A 20,857-nucleotide genomic window follows, 5' to 3' on the forward strand; every position below is an offset into this window, starting at 1 on the left:
TTATGCTGAATAAATCAGTAAAATTATCCATTGAAAAAATATGACGGGTCGGTACATAGAATCAACTTGTTTTTTTTCTGTGTCATCAATTCTGTGACAATAATATAGGTATTTTTATCTTCATGGCTCAAACATGAGGCCGTGAGTCCCGTGAACAAACCATGAGAAACATAAAAGTTGAGAGGGACTCGAGAAAAGCCCAGCGTTTACCCGGCTGTGGAGCTGGTCCATCTCCACCACCAGGGATCCCAGGTTGGAGTCGGCCAGCTGCAGTAACCTCTCCGGAGCTTTCAGCGGCGACAGTCTGTGCTGTGGGACGGATCGCAGACGTGTTAGCAGCCGCAGCTCAGGTCCATCAGAACAAGAAACGCAGGAAGAATCGGTCGAATGCAAAACCTATTCCTCTTCAATCCACTTACAGTGGAGACAATTTCACTTTTACTGTTGCTCACATCATTATTTATGACTCTGCTATAAGATGACATTCTTTACAAGTTTAATATTATTCTGTTTTCACATTTTTCTTCCAAATAAAAATACATAAAAATACGTTTTTGCATTTATTCAGTTGGTAAATTGTTTAAATATTACAATTTTAAATTTGTAAATTTTTCTTCTTTTTTTCTACAAACAAATTCTAAATTAATAATTTCTCTACTTATTTAAAATTTTATAGGATTAAAACAATGGATGTAAATACCATGGTTTGGAATTTCCTGAAATTAAATGTATTATTTCATATTTTTCTTTTTTTTTAAACAAAGCTCTTTAATCGAACACGGTTTTTGACTTCATTCACATTCATCAAAAGGACTCACAATGGAGTGACTAACAAGGCAATATTACGTACAACTTATTTAAGTATACGTATGCTGGTTTTAATTCATTAATTCAATGGTTTTATTCTCATTTGTTTTTCCATGTCATTCCATTTGATTCCATTAACAATGGAACATTATTTCCACATTTTTGAATGGGACCTGTACATCATTATCTAAATGCTACCATTTGTTTTTCCTTATTTTAGCATTTGTTTGATTTTTTTAACACAATATTTCTTTCATATATATATACACATCTATATATATATAGATGTTTCTGTAGCCTGCAGCTCTTCCTCTGCACGAGTGCAGTTGGGGTCCAATGAATTGACAAAACGCAGGGAGAAAGTGACGGCCGTCAGCTGGGATACTGAGCCTCATGTCATCCATTTAATAGGACTAAGAAGCTGCCAAGTGTTTGGACTGGCCGCGTGTCAACGTTTCGGCGAGCGCTCTTCGACGTGGCAGAAGTTTGCGGAGCTAAATTGGACTAATGAGGGTGGGAAGCTGCGTGTGCGCTCTACCTTCAGCTCCTCAGTCATGTTCTCAAAGTGGTAGAGGATCTTGTACGGCGGCGGCAGCGGGGTGGTGAGGGTGACGTCGGTGATGATGCGGTACAGACGGTCCATGTCGCTGATCAGCAGGCCCGAGCAGTCGTCGTCGCAGGCTGCAGGAAGAGGATCGGGGGGGAGTCAGCCTCATCCATTTTCAGTACAAAATGGATGAGGCTGACAGAGCTTGTGTTTGAAATGAAATATTCAGGATCTATCTTCCTCTTCGTGCAGTTATTTTTCTGAGTCACATGGATTGTGAGTCGTGACACCAAACCGCTGCAGAGCATCGCTGCAGTAGTGCGTCTGTTCTCCAGCTGCAGTGGAGAGGAAGCTCTTCATGCATCAGTCCACGTTAAGTTCTGCTCAACATGACGTCGGCAGTCCACCACACACAGCCACGCCGCTCCCTCCTGCCGACTTGTCTTGACGTGAAACGGAAGAAATCAAGTACACTTTGTGGTGCATCCATCTCTGACACTGTGTCGGGTCAGAGATGTTTGGAGGAGCAAGCTCAGGCACTGATCTCAGAGGTGGACTCAGTCTGACTGTTGATCCTCTCATACAAGCGGCAGGAGGGAAAGTTGGGGAAGAAATCAGAGCGGGGAACCCAGCATATCATGGCGCTTCTCGGAGTGAATGGTTGGCCCTGCCTCTGAGTTTGGACAGTTTGAAGTCACCTTCACCCGGCCGCCGTGGTGAGCCCCGACCCTCCTATGGACCCAAATTGGACTGGCCATTACAGTCACATCAGCTTTAGATTATCCCCAAATTACATCTGAATTATTGGACACGACTGGTGCCATGGCTGCGCCGGTTTCCATGGCAACCCCCGAAAAGCGGCTGATTTGCATTTGGCTGGCAACAAGGAGTGAGAATCACGACACCAGGTGAGAGTGTCGGGGGGAAGAGGGAGCCCCGCCGAGAGAACAAAGTCGGGGGACGTCGGTGGGGTGCTAGTGAGCAAGGCAGCTGTGGTGGTTCGAACGCCACCACTTTCCTAAACTCCTCCTCCTCATCATCATTTTCATACAGAACATAGAAGTTGCTGTTTAGTTCAACTCCCAGACGCTGAAGGAGAGAAACCCGAGAGTCAAACTTCAACCGCTTCATCTCTCCAGCTTTGCTCTCGACGGAGACACACACGTCGGTTGCATCAGTGGAGACAGTGAAGAACCTATTCAAGTGAAAGCTCACTACAAACAGAAGTCACATGCTGGCACAGAATGAGCTGAGAATATGAATTAGATCATAGAAAAAGTAAAAATTACGTTGACATTTTTACTTTTACACTATATTACTAATTATATATCTTCATTTTTTACAGATTGATGATAAAAAATATTTGTAAAACACTTGAAAAGATAAAACACAAAAAGGAAATAATTTTTTTGTTCTACATTTGTACATTTAGAAGCAGTATGTGTAGTAAATGTATGTAATGAATTTAAACATCCTTCTCACTTGGCCTATTAAACTCCAATAAACCGATAAAACCGCCGACACGTCATGAAACATGCTCAACACCAAACGTGTGTTAGTCTTACAGGTGATGCCTGCGGGTCCACACACATGCCTGTCCATGCAGCCGTCACACGCCGTCCCCGTGGCCCCATCCCTGCACTGGCATTGGCCCGTGACAGGGTCACACGGCGCGGGCCACGCCCCCCACACCGAGCACTTACACTCCTCGCAGTGACCGCCGGGCAGCTGGGGGTTACCGTGGTAACCAGTGGAGCACCTGCAATGGGAGCGACGATGAGGACTTGGTTTGTGGTTCCCATCCTGCGGGCGTGTCTGACCTCTCGCAGTATTTGCCCTCGTAGCCTTCGGGACACGCCGTGCACCTGTAGTCACTGAAACCCTCCGCCACACAAGTGGGACTGAAACTGGCAACCAAGAGACAGCGGCGTGAGCAAACCGCCGGAGACACACGTCGGTGACTTCAGGTGCAACACAAGGGCGAGTACTTGTTCTGCGGGCTGGTGAGGGGACAGGCGCAGGGCTTGCAGTCGTCGGGGAAACCTCGGACCACGCCGTAGAAGCCCGGCGCGCAGCGCTCACACTGGTCCCCCTCCGTGTTGTCCTGACAGTTCTGGACACACAAAGCCAAGACACAACACCGCGAAAAGATGAACTCTTCTCATAGGGACAATAATACGAATATTCCGATGTGATACATCGCCATATACTGCAAATTATATTGTAATATTTATCTACAAGAGCCACCTTTTAAGTGGGTCAAAGCAAACAATATTGTGCGCATGAAAACATTATTGTGTCCAGGGGAAGAAATTGAAACGTAAATAACAATTGACTGTAAATAATCCTACAATAAACACAATAAAACATTATTGTTGTGAAATCAGACCAGTGAGACTTGACAGTGCAACGGAGGAAAGAACAGCTCCAGTCATCAATAAACTAGGTAATAAATATCAATACAGCCCACTTAAAATATCTGTACAATACGGCACGATCAAGTATCACGATAACTGTGACTTGTGATTTTTACACCCCCGAAGCATCTTAACCCTCTGGAAATGTTGGCTGGACAGTGACATCATCCTTCTGATACTCAGAGTGGAGCTGGTGTGGTTTGAGCTGCAATTACACTGGTATTACACAAGCGGTCATAATGGCTTAAATATTGTTATTGTTATACTAGTTCAATTACTTTGAGGTGCATCTGAAAGTACATAGAACTAGTGATGTGCTGATGAGGCTTCATGACAGTGTCCTTACTTACTCAGGCCCCACTAGGTGGCGCTATCCACCCAAAACTGTTATTCGATGAAACCTCACATTGATGGTAAACCATCACTGCCCTCTAGTGGGCTCAGAAAACATGGACACTGTTTCATGACGCCTCACCAGCGCATCTCTACGTGAAGCTAAACTGCCCTCAAAATGAAACAACACATTACAAAATGTCTTGAGCTCATTTACAGTATTTTATGCTTCAATGTTGTGACGTTATTCACCACCTTCCCCCCTCTCAAACTAAAGCTTCTTCTCTTTAGGAATCATCAAGACAATAAAACCCAGCAGCTTGACACGACTGCAACATGGCCGCCCCCCGACGTCGGTTCCGTGCATCCATTACACATGGCATTGGTGAAGACGGGTGAAATCACGCAGGTCTCTGAGACCCAGGACCATGGCAGCAGGAGCGGCCGGTCGCTCCATCCTTTCATCGCCCACAGCTTCTGCTCTCCTCTGATGGACTATTTATCTTTTCATTTCCTTCCAGAAGGAAATAAAGACGCGGTAATGACCAGGCGCTTTTCTCCTGGGCCTGCCCACCCCCCACGATGAGCCGGCCCGAGCCCAGCGGGGGGGCTCAGACGGCGGAGAGGTGCCATCTCACGGCGCACACAGCTTCCTCTCTTCCCTTCAGCGTTGGAAATACCTGTTTACTTTGACTCACGCGGCGCCGAGGGTCCGCATGAGCAGGAGAAGGGCTTACTTCTCACGTGTTGAGTTTGGCCTTCTGAGCGGCCAGGAGGACTCGCTCCTGGTACCAAACACAGCGAGTCACTCAGTGAAAACTGTTTGACTTTGACTCCACTACAGAACTGCTGAAGTCCACGCTTTCTTCTTCCTTCATGTTCAGCTCAGTTTGAAGAGTGTGAACATGGACCTGGTCCTGGTACCAAACACACCGAGTCACTCAGTGAAAACTGACTTTGACTCCACTACAGAAGAGCTGAAGTGGACGCTTTCTTCTTCCTTCATGTTCAGCTCAGTTTGAAGAGTGTGAACATGGACCTGGTCCTGGTACCAAACACAGCGAGTCACTCAGTGAAAACTGTTTGACTTTGACTCCACTACAGAACTGCTGAAGTCCACGCTTCTTCTTCCTTCATGTTCAGCTCAGTTTGAAGAGTGTGAACATGGACCTGGTCCTGGTACCAAACACACCCAGTCACTCAGTGAAAACTGTTTGACTTTGACTCCTGGTCCTGGTTTCCGTGGTCGACTCTGCTGCCTACCTGCACTCTGATTTCCTCCCCCCCTCCGTCTTGATTCTGCCTCCCAGCCATTTTGTTCCCAGCCCTCGCTCCGTAACGGTGTCATTAGCATTTTTGCAGCGCCGCGACCCAAATTGAAAATGCTAAACGAGCTTGTTTCTGTGGTAATTAGCGGTAACGAGAAACACGGCAAGTTAATAGAAATGACTCGACTCGTTATAAGAGGCAACTTCGTGACTGAACAAACGCAGCCAGCAGCCCCCCCCCCCGGCCCCCCCCGGGCCCCGAGGGAACAGCGTGAGGACGGCACCGCGTGACGGCTGTTTATGAGCCAATCTGAGCCGTGTAGGTGTGTGTGTGTGTGCCTGTCTTTGTGAGGACCTGTATGTGTTTTTATCAACAGAGTGAGAGGACATTCCTGGATTTTAGATTTCACTTGGGTTCAGAGTAGAAGAAGAGTAAAGGTTAAGTTTGGCCACTTCTTTTGGAGGTTAGGTTCAGGGGGAGAGGCTGGGGGAAGGGTGATGTCCATGTATGTCAATGACGGTCCTCACTAAGACAGGAAGACAACATGGGTGTGTTTCTGAATCTATTCCGTTTCCAACTCTTTCAACACGTTCACACGGCACCTCTTTCTTTTTTCTGAGCTGAGGCCTCACATGAGCTCACCATCCAGAGGCCTCACAACACTGAAGGAGACACATTTCTTTGTGACGCCGGGCTCATATAGTTGGTTTAAACACTTTGAGAATGCAGCTGTGCCTGCTGCAGCCAGCAGTGCAGCCTTTCAGAGGGAGTGGAGAAAGCTGGGCAGACCTGCTGCGGCTCTTGCCTCTGTGCCTCCGCTCAATACTCTTATTTTGTGGGTCGGTCTCACTACTCAGGGTTTCTGTCCCAAGCTGGACTGTGATGTGTTACAGCGTAAGGGACAACATTTCTGAGGTCCACACATCATGTCTCTATTAGCTGGACATGAACATGAACGTCAGAAAAGCAACACTTTATAGATCGATAACTTGTTCTCGACTTTGTGAATGAACATTCCTCCCTGCACCTGCTGTTTTCATGGTCATGTTTTCCTCTTGGACATTCCCTCTTTATTTGAGAGAAATATTCTGCATGCAGAACACGACATGACGTGCTGCCAGTATCAGACATATATTCATCCACTGACTTGTCCATTTTCTCTTATTTATTTCACAAATTTTGTTCACATGTTTTTCCTTTCTTTTTTCTCAATATCCACATTGATGCCATACCAGGAGTGGGAATGAAATGGAATCATGAATTACATCATAACTCTCAATCATTTGTTTATTTTTTTATCAGTTTAGATATAACTACGTATATTGCACGTATATTTTATTTATTTACGTATATTTTAATGATTTATGTTATTATTTCATACTTTGTGCCACATTTATGTTTACATTTTAAATTTCATATATATGCATAAAAGTACATGCAGAAATGTGAACATAAATATGCAAATGTACATCCAATTCCTTTGCTCTCATTTATTTCCTCATATACGCAGTATTACTATATACTGTATATATACATGTACAGAATAATATTTATTTGCCAATTCCTTTTCGAATTTGGCCTGTATTTTCTTCCACACTTTTTCATTTGAAAAAGCTGTGTATTTGAAATGTGCACATCAAAATGATTCTGCCACATGTGTCACATCAGTTTATTGCACACCACGCGCCTCATCTGAATCCCTTCATTCCCATCCTGCACCATATTGATCTGCCTCAGCACATTCAGCTCCCCCTGTATTGTTAAAGGAACTGAGTTTATAGAGGCAGAGAGAAGAAGCGTTTGACACCTGGGTGACGACTGGAGAGGAGGATGTTGCAGGAAAGTCGTTCATTATCAGCAGGCTAATTACAGTAGCTGACACCGGTCCCAACACACACACACACACCTGTCCAGCCCCTCTCCAGAAGCAATCTGGCGCGCGGCTGCACGGGGGCCTCCAGGGGCCCCTCCTCCCACACTCGCTCACTCACCTGGCATATGGAGGTGTCGGGGTCACAGGTGGACGAGTGGCCGCTGCACTGGCACTGGACGCAGCTGCCCATGCCAGCGGCGCTGGGCGCCGCGGACGCCGGGGCGGACGCCGCCGCGCCGCTGCCAAGTCGGTAGAAACCTGCGGCGCACTCCTGCGGGCGTGAATGTGAGATGGTGAACAGAAGACCGCCTTCACTACGAGGCTCAAGTTTTCAAAACTCCCACGGTGACCAGGGCTACTGCCTTCACCAAGTCTGGCCACACACACACACACACTCTCGCCTGTTCACTAATAATTAATGGAGTCCATTTAAAGAGCCATCTGTTCCTTCTGCTAGTGCTAAACGCCCGTTTAAAAAAACTTTAACAACTACAGCAGCTACAAATAGAGCAGCCATCTGTCAGGCCAGCAGCCGCCGTGCGACCTGGAAACCTTAAAACTGGCCGCTGCATTGCTTCCTGCAGCAGGCGCTTTAGCTCGGTCCGTTGAATGTTGTCCACCCAGAGGCGTCTACTGACGGGGATCCATGGTTTGGTATCCATGAGGTGGAGCAGAGGATCTCCTCCGAGTCTCTCCTGAATGACGTCTGAGCGTCTCCACGCAGGAGAGTGGATGTATCTTACGGTGAATTCCAATTCCATCCTCAAACCTCAACCTCAACAATGCATGCTCCCGTGGAGAGCAAGGGCTGTTCCGAATCTCAGGAAGCGAAGGTAAGGAGCAAGACTGAGGAAGGCATCTTCCTCAATTCTGAGACTCCCCAGCACTTACCTTAGGTTTGAGGAACACCCAGACTGCCCAGAATGCTTTGCACATTTTCAGCCAATCACAAATGGAGGGCAAAACGCCATAGATGACGAAATAAAGAACACAGAAGTATTTTCTTTGCTAAAGAAGATTACTAAAACCATTCTATTATCTCAGTTTACACACATTTGAGGGATTATTTGCTTCAACACTGGTACTTGTTTCTGAGAGGAGCAAGCAAACAAACGGAAGAGTCGCCCTTGTAACTAAAACGTCCTGGTTGTTTACAAGTCATGCTGTTCACTTCACACGTTGGTGTCCTGGGAATCTGTCCGCGCTTCATCTTCCCACTTGGTTTCAAGTCGGCTCCGGAACCTCGGTTTGAAGGGACCATTTCAATTTTTATGGTGAGGATTGGGACGGATGGTCTAAGGTGGAGGGTTAAGACGGAGGATTAAGGGAAGGAGTGAAATTCACCCTTATTATGTCAAACTAACTTTGTTGGTGGTGATAATCTGTTTGGTATTTTTCCATTTGTGTTTATTTCCTGTCTTTTGGTCACGTAACTGTCTTGCTTTGCATCCAGTCCAGTGTCTCCGACTGGACTGGAGGCTAGTTTCCCAGCGTCTCCGACCGGACTGGAGGCTAGTTTCCCAGCGTCTCCGACCGGACTGGAGGCTAGTTTCCCAGCGTCTCCGACCGGACTGGAGGCTAGTTTCCCAGCGTCTCCGACCGGACTGGAGGCTAGTTTCCCAGCGTCTCCGACCGGACTGGAGGCTAGTTTCCCAGCGTCTCCGACCGGACTGGAGGCTAGTTTCCCAGCGTCTCCGACCGGACTGGAGGCTAGTTTCCCAGCGTCTCCGACCGGACTGGAGGCTAGTTTCCCAGCGTCTCCGACTGGACTGGAAGCTAGTTTCCCAGCGTCTCCGACTGGACTGGAGGCTAGTTTCCCAGCGTCTCCGACTGGAGGCTAGTTTCCCAGTGTCTCCGACCGGACTGGAAGCTAGTTTCCCAGCGTCTCCGACCGGACTGGAGGCTAGTTTCCCAGCGTCTCCGACCGGACTGGAGGCTAGTTTCCCAGCGTCTCCGACCGGACTAGAGGCTAGTTTCCCAGCGTCTCCGACCGGACTGGAAGCTAGTTTCCCAGCGTCTCCGACCGGACTGGAAGCTAGTTTCCCAGCGTCTCCGACCGGACTGGAAGCTAGTTTCCCAGCGTCTCCGACCGGACTGGAAGCTAGTTTCCCAGCGTCTCCGACCGGACTGGAAGCTAGTTTCCCAGCGTCTCCGACCGGACTGGAGGCTAGTTCCCCGGCGTCTCCGACTGGACTGGAAGCTAGTTCCCCGGCGTCTCCGACTGGACTGGAAGCTAGTTCCCCGGCGTCTCCGACTGGACTGGAAGCTAGTTCCCCGGCGTCTCCGACTGAGCAGTGGGAGGAGCTGGTCCTGATCTCAGCCGCTTCACATTCAGCAGCGGACAGTTCCAGTGAGAACTGAACACAACACACATATGAACTTCATCTGTCTCATCACTCCTGCGCTGTAATAACAGGGTTTGTCTGATGGTTGTCATTTCATCAGCTTCTCTGCTCACAGCTTTCCCGACCTGTATTGAACCTCTGCTTTCATTTCCAGGACCGATGCTTGTTTCTCTGAAATCCCAGCTCCAGACGGAGTCACACCTCCTTCCTCTCGAGCCAGGATGCAGCAGGAAGTTCATTTGCTTCCACAGAAAGAGGAGTGAGGGCGACGCTCGCCGAGGCTTAATCCCGACTCGCCAAGGCAAAAACACTCAATCAGACACCACACCAAAAACACAAGCGGCGCCGCCGCGGCTTAGCGCCGACTGTAAATTGGAAACGGCGGAGACACGAGCGGAAGTTCATTCTGCCGCTGTAGATTGACTTAGCATCGGTGTGAAGGCGACACTCAATAACATTAATGAATCCCTGAAATACAAAGTTCCTCCACGTCGCCATAGAAACGACATTCTCTTCTCCCAATGTGATTATTGCAGAGTGAGAGGAACATGATTAACGGAGAATCACTGCCACGCAACTGTCCGATTCAAAAAGTGTCGGGAAAGCGGATCATTTTTGGTTTGAGCGACTCATGACGGATTCACGTCCATCACTGTAGGGATTCGCTCGGATCTGAGGCACTCGTGAGTTTGACTCACGTCCTGTTGAGTCACCAAAGACACAGCTCAGTTGGCCAGTTCTGCCACCAGGGTGCGCTCACAGTACATGTGTCGGACTCAGAAACAGAGGTTTCCGACTCATGGGCAGATAAACGGACATGACCCTCGGGTGATAAGGTCCCGCGTGCCGCACTTGCCTCACAGGAGAATCCGGAGTAGCCGAGTGGACAGTCGCACTTCTCAATCTGGTGGGCTCTCTCGCTCTCGGTGCTGGCCCTGCCCTCTTCAGCGACAGTCAGGCTGATCTCCGAAATCCTGAGGAGACATGGAGCAGAATAAGGGTCCGGGGTCCTCTAAAGGTCGAGTGATGATGTGCGTACCGGCTGTGCCTCATCACGCCGCCGTGCGACGCCTTGATGAGGATGTAGTCCACGTAGAACAAGACGTCCATGAAGTCCTCTCGGGTCATGGAGCGGCCGTCCGCGTACTTCCACTCGTGCTGCAGGAACAGACGCGTCTCTCACCGGCTTCCTGGCTGGGACCTGCCGCTGTGCCGGGACCCACCTCAGTCATGTCCAGCTCGTGGCGCGTCAGCTGGCCGATGTGAAGCCCGGGAACGTGGCGGGTCATCACGATGTTGCGGTTGGGACCGCCCTTGATGATCACCTGCGGCTCGTACGAGGACGGCCCCGTTTCCTCCCGCGCCTCGTAGTACACCGCGTATTTGAGCTTCCCGCCGTACGCTGTGATCTGAGGAGGGAGGGAAGCCGCTGTCAGGGGGTGGAGTCAGGGGTCAAATTACAACCTCCTACCATGGAGCCTCTGAACTGCTCGGGCAATTTCCAGTAGTACGGCTCAGAGAGAACAGCAGAGACCAGCTCAGAGTGGGCCAGGATCTCCGGGTGCTGGAAGCTCACTCCGCTTTGGGTCTCCACTGTGTTGCCTTTATCCACCAGGGGGAGCACCGTCTGCTCTGGCCTCAGCGCCAACTGCAGCAAGGAAAGCGGACCATTCAGAATGAAGCCAACTGGGAAGGAAACTACAAAACACAAGGCCGAAGAAGATAAATACCAACCAAGAAGTTATGGCCTGACCAGGCTTCATGAAGCAGGCTCCTCATTTCAGAGCCCACCAGAGGGCACTATCTGCCCAAAAACTGCTTCAGTGAAACACCAATTTAAACAAAGACTGACCTCTGAAAACACTGTTTCATGAAGCCTCGTCCGTCCATCACTCCAAACACAAGACTAAACCCGGGGCTCTGAACCTTCCTGATCTCAGGGCCCACCTTTCCCAGGACAAACGGGTCTGGGGCCATGCAATAGAACTGACTCATGACTCTTGATTTCATTTGTGATCAACAACCGTATCTAATCTACTTACACGTTAACACACCGAAACCTCGTGAAATGACATGAAACCACGTGATCACAGCACTGTCATCGAAAAGTCCAACCAGCAGAAGAACCAGGCAAAGTCATATTCATCAAATTTACTAAAAACAAAAAAAAGGAAAAAATAGACTTGATGCAAACTGTTGAGAAAATAGGGAAAACTGAATCAAATTCTGAACAAAATAAATATAATAAAACCAACACTCCAAAGAAGATATAAGTGTAAATGAAAGCATTGCCATAAAATGTTCTCATTCATTTTCAAAACTGCCTCACCAGGTGCTTTCATCAACAGTTTTTTTTTTCTGTTGGGGGGGGGCGCCATCACTATCTCCATAGTTGGTAACTAGCACAGATTTGCAGCTGTCAAGTCAGTTCAGTGACTGACTATTGCCACCATCAAACTGAGCGTCTCATGACCCAGAGGTGTAATACAAAAACAAAAATGAGCGGCCCAACTGCTCCTAAAGACATGACTAAAAAATAAATCAAACAAAGTAAAATGAAGTTCATTTCAGACTCCACATCAGTATTATAGCAGGTGAGGATCCTCGTCGACCCAGTTTGAGATGTCTGTATTTGGTCTATTTCTGCCTTTGTTTTGTTTTTGTTTTCTTCTCAGACTCTCACGTCATAGTTCACCAAGTCAGATTTGACTAGCTCACCAAGACAAGCTTTCGTTCATGCACACTCAGTTGCTTTCATCTTCAGTCACAACACACGTGGACCTGCTGTGTCAGCGTGGGGTTTTTCATCCTACGTTGCACCCAGAGTGAACAAACTCAGTTCCTGGAAGGACAGTGGACATGTCCAGTCACAGCAAACCCTGTCTGTGTTCCTTATTCCTGTCGACAAGGCCACCAATATATCCCCATTGTTATTCGCTCACACAACAAACATTTGTCTGTTGTCGAACAGTCGATACTGACACATGAATCCTTTCATCATTTTGCATGTTTGATGAAAATAAAAGCTCATGAAAAGAGCTTTGAAGGAATGCGACAGGGTTTGATTTTTGACTTCACTAAACTTCCCTTTCTTCCTGTAAACACCGTTCAGAATGGGTAGGATCAATGAATCAAACCTGTCTCGACGGTAATGAAGGAGCAGCGTGTTTAACTCGCCGACTCAAGGTGAGCGCTTCATAATAGACGCCGGCTCCTGTCATATTTGCTTTTATCGCCGCAGACACCGAGGCCGTCGGCGGGGAAGAGCAGCCGCCATCAATAGGAGACGCGCAATGAAGCGTCGGGCGGCCGCTTGCCTCTCAGGATGTTCTCCATGTTCAGACACGTCTAACGGCTCGGGAGGGCGGCCGACTTCCCCCGCTCCTAAAGCAGACCTCCACCATAACTGAGGAGAAACAAGCCGAGCTGCTGTGTTTCCCTGCTGCTGGATGAGTCAAAGGGTTGAGAAGTGTTTGGAGTCTCCCTGGATGAGGAGGCAAATGCATGAGGGTGTGGATGCTGTGGCCGCGCCAGATAAAGGAAAGCACCTGGGAGGAGAAACTGCTTCAGTGACACTCGCCATAATAGGAATGAAATATTGTCACCTGACAAGAGGACTGTTGGGGTCATTTCAGTTGAATACAGAGGAGATTATGATTATTATTATCATTGTTACTTTTTGTATATCATCCAATCCGCCAGAAAAGAAATGAATTTTCATGTCAAAAATGTAGAGTTTTCCCAATATATTTTAGTAAAGAAAGGAGAAGATTAAATAAATTAATGACACCTGGTTAAAGAGTAAATAAATAACTATTTATAAATAAATATAATAAAATAAAAAGGACGTTCTATATTAACATTTTTTTTTTTTTTAAACATTCTTTTATAAGTTGCAGGAACGACAAAGGCAGGGCCTCATCTTCTTCTGGGCTGGAGTCTATGCTAGCTGCAGTACTGTCTCTCTCTCTTCTCTCAGCAGGTCCTGGGTCTGACCCGGGGCCTCCTCCCAGTTGGATATGTCAGAAACCTGAACATCCTGACAAGATGCTAGAGCGACCTCAACTGCCTTCTGAAGGACAAGTGGACGTTCAGCTCTGTTGTCGGGCCACTCCAAAGCTGGTGACCGCAGGTGAGAGGAGACATCCAGCGGTCACTGGAGAGCTTTGTCTTCTGGCTCAGCTCTTTCTTCACCGCAGACACAGAGGCCTGCTGACTGAAGAGTCACCTGACACACACTTTGTGGTCACCGTTTCACGGAACCGTTCGGTATCGCAAGATACCAATAGACCTCAACTGGTGCGATGAACTTAAGAATACATAAAAAAAAAACCTCAACTCACTCTAAATTTTCAATTCCATGAGGAATGGCAAGAGGTCCCTGACCTCAGCCCTGAGACACTGCGCCACTCTTCAGTGAGCAGCAGCAGCAGTGGCCACACTCTGTGCGACTGTCGGGAGGTAAATGGTGGAGCAGCAGGCTGCTTTTAATATATCAGAGGCGCTTGCTCCCGGCGATAAACTTTGTTTCCGTGGAAACCCTGGAGCGGCCGCAAGGCTTCATTTGAACGACAAACATTCACTTGGTTTTATTGTTGATAGAGTGAGAGTGTGCTGGACAGAGGCGAGAAAAATGGGGAGTTTATTGGAGAGAGGGAGATTTTCTCTGAACCAGTGAGTCGTGAGATTACACGGAGTGGAGTTGGGTGCACACACACACACACACACACACACACACGACATGGGATTACACACACACACACACACATACATACTGCTATCTCTGTCCTTATGAGGACCTCACCTTAAACATCCAAAACACATGGAAAACCTGAAGCACGAGTCGGAACCAAACCCAGTTATTTTGATGTTTTCACCCTCGAAACTCTATGTGGACCGGCCAAAATGTCCTCATAAGACCAGCGTCATGTCAAAGATTGGTCCACATGAGAATATTGGCACTCTACTGTGGGCCAGACTCAACAGCAGCACATGCTTCCTGAAGGTCACTAGAGACCATGGTCCGGCTTCACCTGACGTCTGATTCACACAAACCTCTTCACCTTCACCTCTTCTTCACCTCAGTTACAGAGGTGAAGAAAGAGCTGAGCCAGGAGACAAAGCTCTCCAGTGACCGGTGGATTTCTGAGACGTGACACAAGCCAGTGGGAGGAGGACACGGGTCAGACCCGGGGGGTCAGACCTGCAGGTCACTCACAAGGCGAGGCCCCGCGCCTCGCTCTACTCACCCACATCCTGATGAGCCCCTGGGCCTCCGTGCAGGAGTGTGTCAGTCCGTAGCAGTAGCATTTGCTGCATCCCAGAGGGTTTTGCACCGACAACCCAAAGGTGTGCGGCTTGCAGAGGCCACAGTTGTCTCCCATCACATTTTCCTGCGGTGACAAACGTGAAACATGTTAGTTCCCGCGCCGAGGCACCTGTGGCGCGAGGCCCCCTGTGAAGACGGGTGGCGGCGGATGATTGACAGCAAGTGAACCCACAGCCTCCTCGACTCCAGGTTTGAGTCAGGTGGTGCATGCATGTCACACTGATGTGTTGGGGAGTGACAGATGAGAAGGGTGTGTGTGTGTGTGTGTGTCAGCAGGCGGTTGACAACAAGCAGCCCAACACTCCCTGAATGGAAATGAGTGCAAACTTTATTACATAAAACTCCGATCCGTTTGGTTGAATATCCTCACCATCTCTGGGGAAGCTCCAGCTTCACTCCAGAATATTGAGGTCACCTGTTGCTCTTCATAAATATGTATTTCTCCGCGGGACTCTCTTGGGAATCAGGGGCTAATTGGTCACCTCAGAGTCAGACTCCTGATTCAAGTCCACCATCTTTGAGGATGTGACACTAAACAATGGAATATAACACTAAAGAGACGGAGAGAAAGTACAATCCAGTGTTGTGTGTTTTTGAGATTATGACCTTTAAGTTTTAGTGGAGTGTCCAGTCACGGAAATTTTAAGTTGCGATGAATCCAATAACACTGATCCACAAAAGGGCCAGAGTGGGGCCGGGTTTTTGTTCCAACCCTGCAGCACATGCAGGTAAACCAACCAGGAAGCCTGAACCAACTGTGGCCCTGTGAGGAGTCTTGTGCGCGATAGAAATAGTCACCTGATGTTGATGTTCTCACAGTGGAAGACAGTCTCCATTGTTTGGTGCAATAATCTGAGCACCTTCCAAAGCAGTTTAAGCACATTTCAGTAGTTTCAGAATAGTTTTGTCGTTTTATTATTATTTATTTATTCATGACTCTATGAGCTTTAAACAAGGCCAAAATACAAAAAAGGTGTGAGTTATATTCATAGCTGGAACTGGGGTGGACACAGTTTTATTTTTTTAATTTTATTTAATTTAATTTTTCCACATTTCCATAGTCTAAATTCACTTTTTTCTTATTAAATCCAAGTTGTGAATTTCAAAAATACTTCATATTAAATAAGTTATTTAAATTGTTTCCATACATATTTTTTATGTTTATAGTATTGATGTATTTATTGTTTTAAATTTTGTAGTTTTATCAAGGTTTATCTCATAAAACTGGTGTCAGACTACGCCAGAGGGTCTCTCGAAGTGTTGTGTGTAGTGTAGTGTTGTGCTGTGCGTGCGTGTCACCTACCTTGCAGCTGCACCTGCCGGTCCGCTCGGCGCAGCCACACACTCCTCTCTCCAAGTCGCACGTCTGGCCGTCTGACCCAGCGACGACGCACTCACACCTCGTGCACTGAGACAAAGCACAAACACTCAGTTCCGGTCCCTGATCCTGAGCGAAAGCGATGGGCTCCTCGTTCATTTTGACAGGCAGAGATAAATCTTTCCACGCAGCAGAATCCCTCAGAGGAACTGGAACTTAAAGTTCATCAAACAGCATCTTTAATTCTCCATCAACCTTTGTGGAGAGCAGGAGAACACTCATCATGATTCCTGGTCTGTGGCGCCACTCCACTCCATTTACATGCTTGCGACATCATTCATGAGCATTTCAAGATCAGCAGCTGACATATTATATTCATTAGGTATTTTCTTCCCACAATTCCATAAATATTATTATTATTATTCCTGTTTACGATCGACATCGTGAGACATGAGTGTCTTTTTCCACCATCGTCTCCCACATTTTTATTCTTAGTATATATATTTTATGTATTATGCATTGTGTTCATTCTGTTTTATAATCTAATCTAATAATCTAATATAATTAATATACAGAATCTATAATCTAATACAATACAACATAAATCAACAATTAATAATAATAAAAACATTCAAGTTAATAATGCAAATAATATAAATATAAATTATTATATCGAAATGTATATACAATTATTGCATTATAATAAATAAATAACTTTGTTTAAAATAAAATAAAGTTCATTGATATAAATTAATAATACGTTAATTAATTTAATATAAAATTAAACAATGGAGGAAACAATGTAATATTACTATATAAAATAAATAATTTAAAAACAATTAAATTAAAAATTATTAATATTTAGTAAATATTTCATTTTAAGAAGAAAATGGTACAATGGAGAAACTATAAATAATATTAGAATATTTTACTAAAACAAACCTTTAAAAAAATCTTATTAATATAAGAAAAAAAAGACATTTTAAAATATGTTATTTTCTATATTTCTGTTTATATTCAAACAGGAATGTAGACATTTCATGTTCTGTTTGGACAAATTTGAACGGAACGTTACCGACTTTCTATCTTAACTATATTCTTCCCTTTGAAGCTGAAACCTTGAGAGTAAAACTTGTATATAAACTTGGGGGGGAAAGTAAAAGCCTATTTAGCAGTCAGAGCGAATGAATGCCTTCTCCGATCTGAACTCTAATAATGTTGTTATCGCATCAGCGGCTCTTCATTCCTCCACATCAGCGGCAGCTCCTCCGTGACTGAGAAGCACCTCATAATCTCTGGGCTTCAGGCGCGCGGTGAGAAACCAATATTCCCCCTGTTGGTTCACGTCCCGTACCTGAGGGAAATCTCGGTGTCCCAGCTGACACTCGTTGCATTTCTCTCCTCTGAAGGCGTCGTGGCACTGGCAGCAGCCGGTGTTGATGTTGCACTGCGGCGTCAGCGAGCCGATCACGCTGCAGCCGCACTCCTGCGCCAGGCAGACACAAGGAGAAGCCCTGCTCATCAATCACCAGCAAGTGACTTTTATCCCCACACTTGAGCTGCACAGCTTCCTGCACAAGCCAGCGAGAGACACAGTTCCACCTGAATACTAGCACTGAACTGGGGAGCAGTGGGGAAGGTGCAGGCCTGGACCCATCCTGGTTCTCCTCCAGCGTCAGCCTGGCTTCCTGTGGCCACAGACTGAGGTCTGGCCCTTGACCTTGCCCAAAAGTTGGACCCTTCCTCAGGGCCACCTGAAGTCGGACCCTTCCTGGCCTCTCTCAGGGCCACCTGAAGTCGGACCCTTCCTGGCCTCTCTCAGGGGCACCTGAAGTTGGACCCTTCCCGGCCTCTCTCAGGGCCACCTGAAGTCGGACCCTTCCCGGCCTCTCTCAGGGGCACCTGAAGTTGGACCCTTCCTTGGGGCCACCTGAAGTAGGACCCTTCCTCGGGGCCACCTGAAGTCGGACCCTTCCTCGGGGCCACCTGAAGTCGGACCCTTCCCGGCCTCTCTCAGGGCCACCTGAAGTCGGACCCTTCCTGGCCTCTCTCAGGGGCACCTGAAGTTGGACCCTTCCTGGCCTCTCTCAGGGGCACCTGAAGTTGGACCCTTCCCGGCCTGTCTCAGGGGCACCTGAAGTTGGACCCTTCCTCGGGGCCACCTGAAGTCGGACCCTTCCTCAGGGCCACCTGAAGTCGGACCCTTCCTTTAAAGTCTAACTAAAGAACCTAGTTTGCTGGCTGAGCTGCATCAGATCTGAGGAGGAGAACAGAGTAACCCTCCTCCAGCAGCGATCACATGTGCGCTACAAGGTGAGAAAAGCGAGGGGAGTACAGTGACAGGTGCTTTGAGCGGGAAACTTCCTCCTGGAAGAGGAATTAGTTTCAGCCTAATTGGATGAGCTTCACAGCAGTCGTGGTGCAGCATGACGGCGGACATGAGATGTGTGCTCTTGAAGTTTGTTTGTTGAGCTGGTGCTAATGAGGCGTGCGCCAGGCCCACCTTGCATCCCGTCATGATGTCGTGACCCCAGTGGTTGGGGGCGCAGCGGTCGCACCGCTCTCCGACGGTGTTGGGGGGGCAGATGCACTGGCCCGTGCTGGCGTCGCAGTTGTTGCCCACGTGGCTGCACTGGCAGGCTGCAGGAGAAACTCGGGGTCAACACCAGCGTCCACGCCTTCGGCCGGCGCTACCGTGTCCGTACGAGTGCATCCGCCCTCCTGGAAGTTGAAGAACCCTCGAGCGCAGCGGTCGCACTTGGGTCCGGCGACTCCCGGCTGGCAGCGGCACTGACCGTTCTCGTCGCAGTCGAACGACTTGGATCCGAAGGAGTTGCAGTGACACGGGACACAGTGGCCGCCGGCGGCGATGCCGTGTGTCTCAGCCTGCGGACGCACAACAGCAGAGGAGAGGGGGCGTTTAGGGAGCGGCGGGGCAGAGATGGCTCCGTGGTGAACACCATGCTTGTCTGCTCCCTCAGTTCCACATCAGAACAAGCCACAGCTCAACAAGCTCAAGGTGTTGCGACACTAGAACACAGCACTCGACAGTCACTCCTGACTGGTTACAAGCCCGAAAGCTTCACACTTACCTGTGTGACGTCACCACACACACAACACAACCCATGCTTGAGAGCTCCACCCTCACCCACATGCCGGCAGAGTTACCCCTGAGCTGGGCCGGTACGCCCCCCTGGGACAGCCCCCCGTACGAGAGGTCCCACCCCATCTCTGCTGCACGGCCTCCACCGGGACGCGCTCCACGGGCCGCCGCGTCTCCCGCCTCTCGTACCCGAGGCGCCTCAGGTCGCAGCGTCGGCCCACGAAGCCGGGCCGACAGATGCAGCGGCCCTCCACGTCGCAGCGTCGAGAGACGGCGCCGTGAGGGCTGCAGCGACACGGGACGCACTCCTGATTCTCGGCGTCCCACCAGCAGTTCGGCTGGAGCGGCGCCGCACAATGAGGGAAACAACAACATCAACAGGACGCCTTCCTCAGGTCCGCTCCGAGAGGACGGGAACCTCCACCACGACTCAGACCAACCCGGATGTTGAATACGTACCACGCACTCGTCACACTGCCGTCCGATCACATTGACTCTGCACTGGCACTGGCCGCTCTGCTGGTTGCAGACTTCAGAGATGGATCCGTTGGTGTGACACTGACAGGCTGCAGGAGGGAGACAACCACACTTGATGTCTGACTGACACATACAAACGATTCCCCTCCCACTGCAGCACCAGGGGGGTGAAGGTCAGGAGGATTTGTTATCTGGAGCCAGAGGAGCAGCGGACGGCGTGATGGACTGTCACTGAGGAGGTGAGAGCACAGTGGCCCCGGACTCACACCAAATGCAGTCGCGGTTTACGCATCATGCAAAGTGGCGACTCGCAGCAAAAGCAGTTTCTGCGCGGTGCGTTCACTGAAACACGTGAGATTTGCCAAAGACAAGTGAAGTGATTCTGTGTTTAATCCTAGTTAAAATAAAGCAAAAACTACTCAGTGTGACGTCGGTGGATTCGGAGAAAAGGTTTGATCTACATTCATGATGTTTCACCGCGGATCCACAGCATGTTTCTATCCAATCAGGCGCAGTGAGAGAGAGAGACTGGAGCGTCTCATGTTGATGCTCTGTCACACTGATGGTGGATCTGCTGAGGATCCAAGTCTGGGCACCGCCACTCTCCTCAGGATTGAATGCGGGGGCAAGTATTGTTTATATTTCAAAGTTAAACGCGATTCAAAATCTTCAAAAAATATTTTGAAATTTCGCCAGAAGTTCTTTTAACCTTCCCGACTTATTTCCTGTATGAACGAACATCTCAACTGCAACTTGACCCAAACTGCTGCAAAAAATAGAACCCGATCTCATTTCCAGGTGCGGCACGATGCGGCAGGGTGCGGCACGACGCTGCCTGTATATTTGGGCTCAGAAGCCCGGGGTAACAGTGTGGGAGGTGACGAGACTGGTCAGGTGATGTTGGCGGCGGTGAGAAGCTGATCCTCTCTCTCCACACTCTAGTTTGGCTCACTTCAGCTGCACTAGTGGTGAAGTCCTGCTGGGAAAAACAGGCAGCCATCAAGCTCCTCGGAAACTAAATGAAAAGCACCAACATCAC

General features: G+C 48.5%; 1 protein-coding gene across 5 annotated transcripts in view; it reads right to left on the bottom strand.

The window, feature by feature from the left end:
- The window catches only part of lama2 (laminin, alpha 2), a 134,648-nt gene that overhangs the window by 23,093 nt on the left and 90,698 nt on the right, over nt 1-20,857 (bottom strand). For all 5 annotated transcript variants that reach the window (XM_053881831.1, XM_053881832.1, XM_053881830.1 and 2 more), the window contains exons 22-37: nt 19,801-19,907; nt 18,944-19,124; nt 18,742-18,878; nt 17,593-17,724; nt 16,224-16,328; nt 14,841-14,984; nt 11,063-11,239; nt 10,815-11,000; nt 10,631-10,749; nt 10,448-10,565; nt 7,365-7,517; nt 3,343-3,467; nt 3,175-3,261; nt 2,920-3,113; nt 1,346-1,488; nt 211-309 (exon numbers count right to left, since the gene is read on the bottom strand). In XM_053881831.1, coding sequence (XP_053737806.1) covers nt 211-309; nt 1,346-1,488; nt 2,920-3,113; nt 3,175-3,261; nt 3,343-3,467; nt 7,365-7,517; nt 10,448-10,565; nt 10,631-10,749; nt 10,815-11,000; nt 11,063-11,239; nt 14,841-14,984; nt 16,224-16,328; nt 17,593-17,724; nt 18,742-18,878; nt 18,944-19,124; nt 19,801-19,907 — 2,207 coding nt within the window. The remainder of the gene's footprint in view (nt 1-210; nt 310-1,345; nt 1,489-2,919; nt 3,114-3,174; nt 3,262-3,342; nt 3,468-7,364; nt 7,518-10,447; nt 10,566-10,630; nt 10,750-10,814; nt 11,001-11,062; nt 11,240-14,840; nt 14,985-16,223; nt 16,329-17,592; nt 17,725-18,741; nt 18,879-18,943; nt 19,125-19,800; nt 19,908-20,857) is intronic.

Source organism: Synchiropus splendidus, chromosome 12 (genome assembly GCF_027744825.2).
Source record: "Synchiropus splendidus isolate RoL2022-P1 chromosome 12, RoL_Sspl_1.0, whole genome shotgun sequence".
NCBI lineage: Eukaryota > Metazoa > Chordata > Actinopteri > Syngnathiformes > Callionymidae > Synchiropus > Synchiropus splendidus.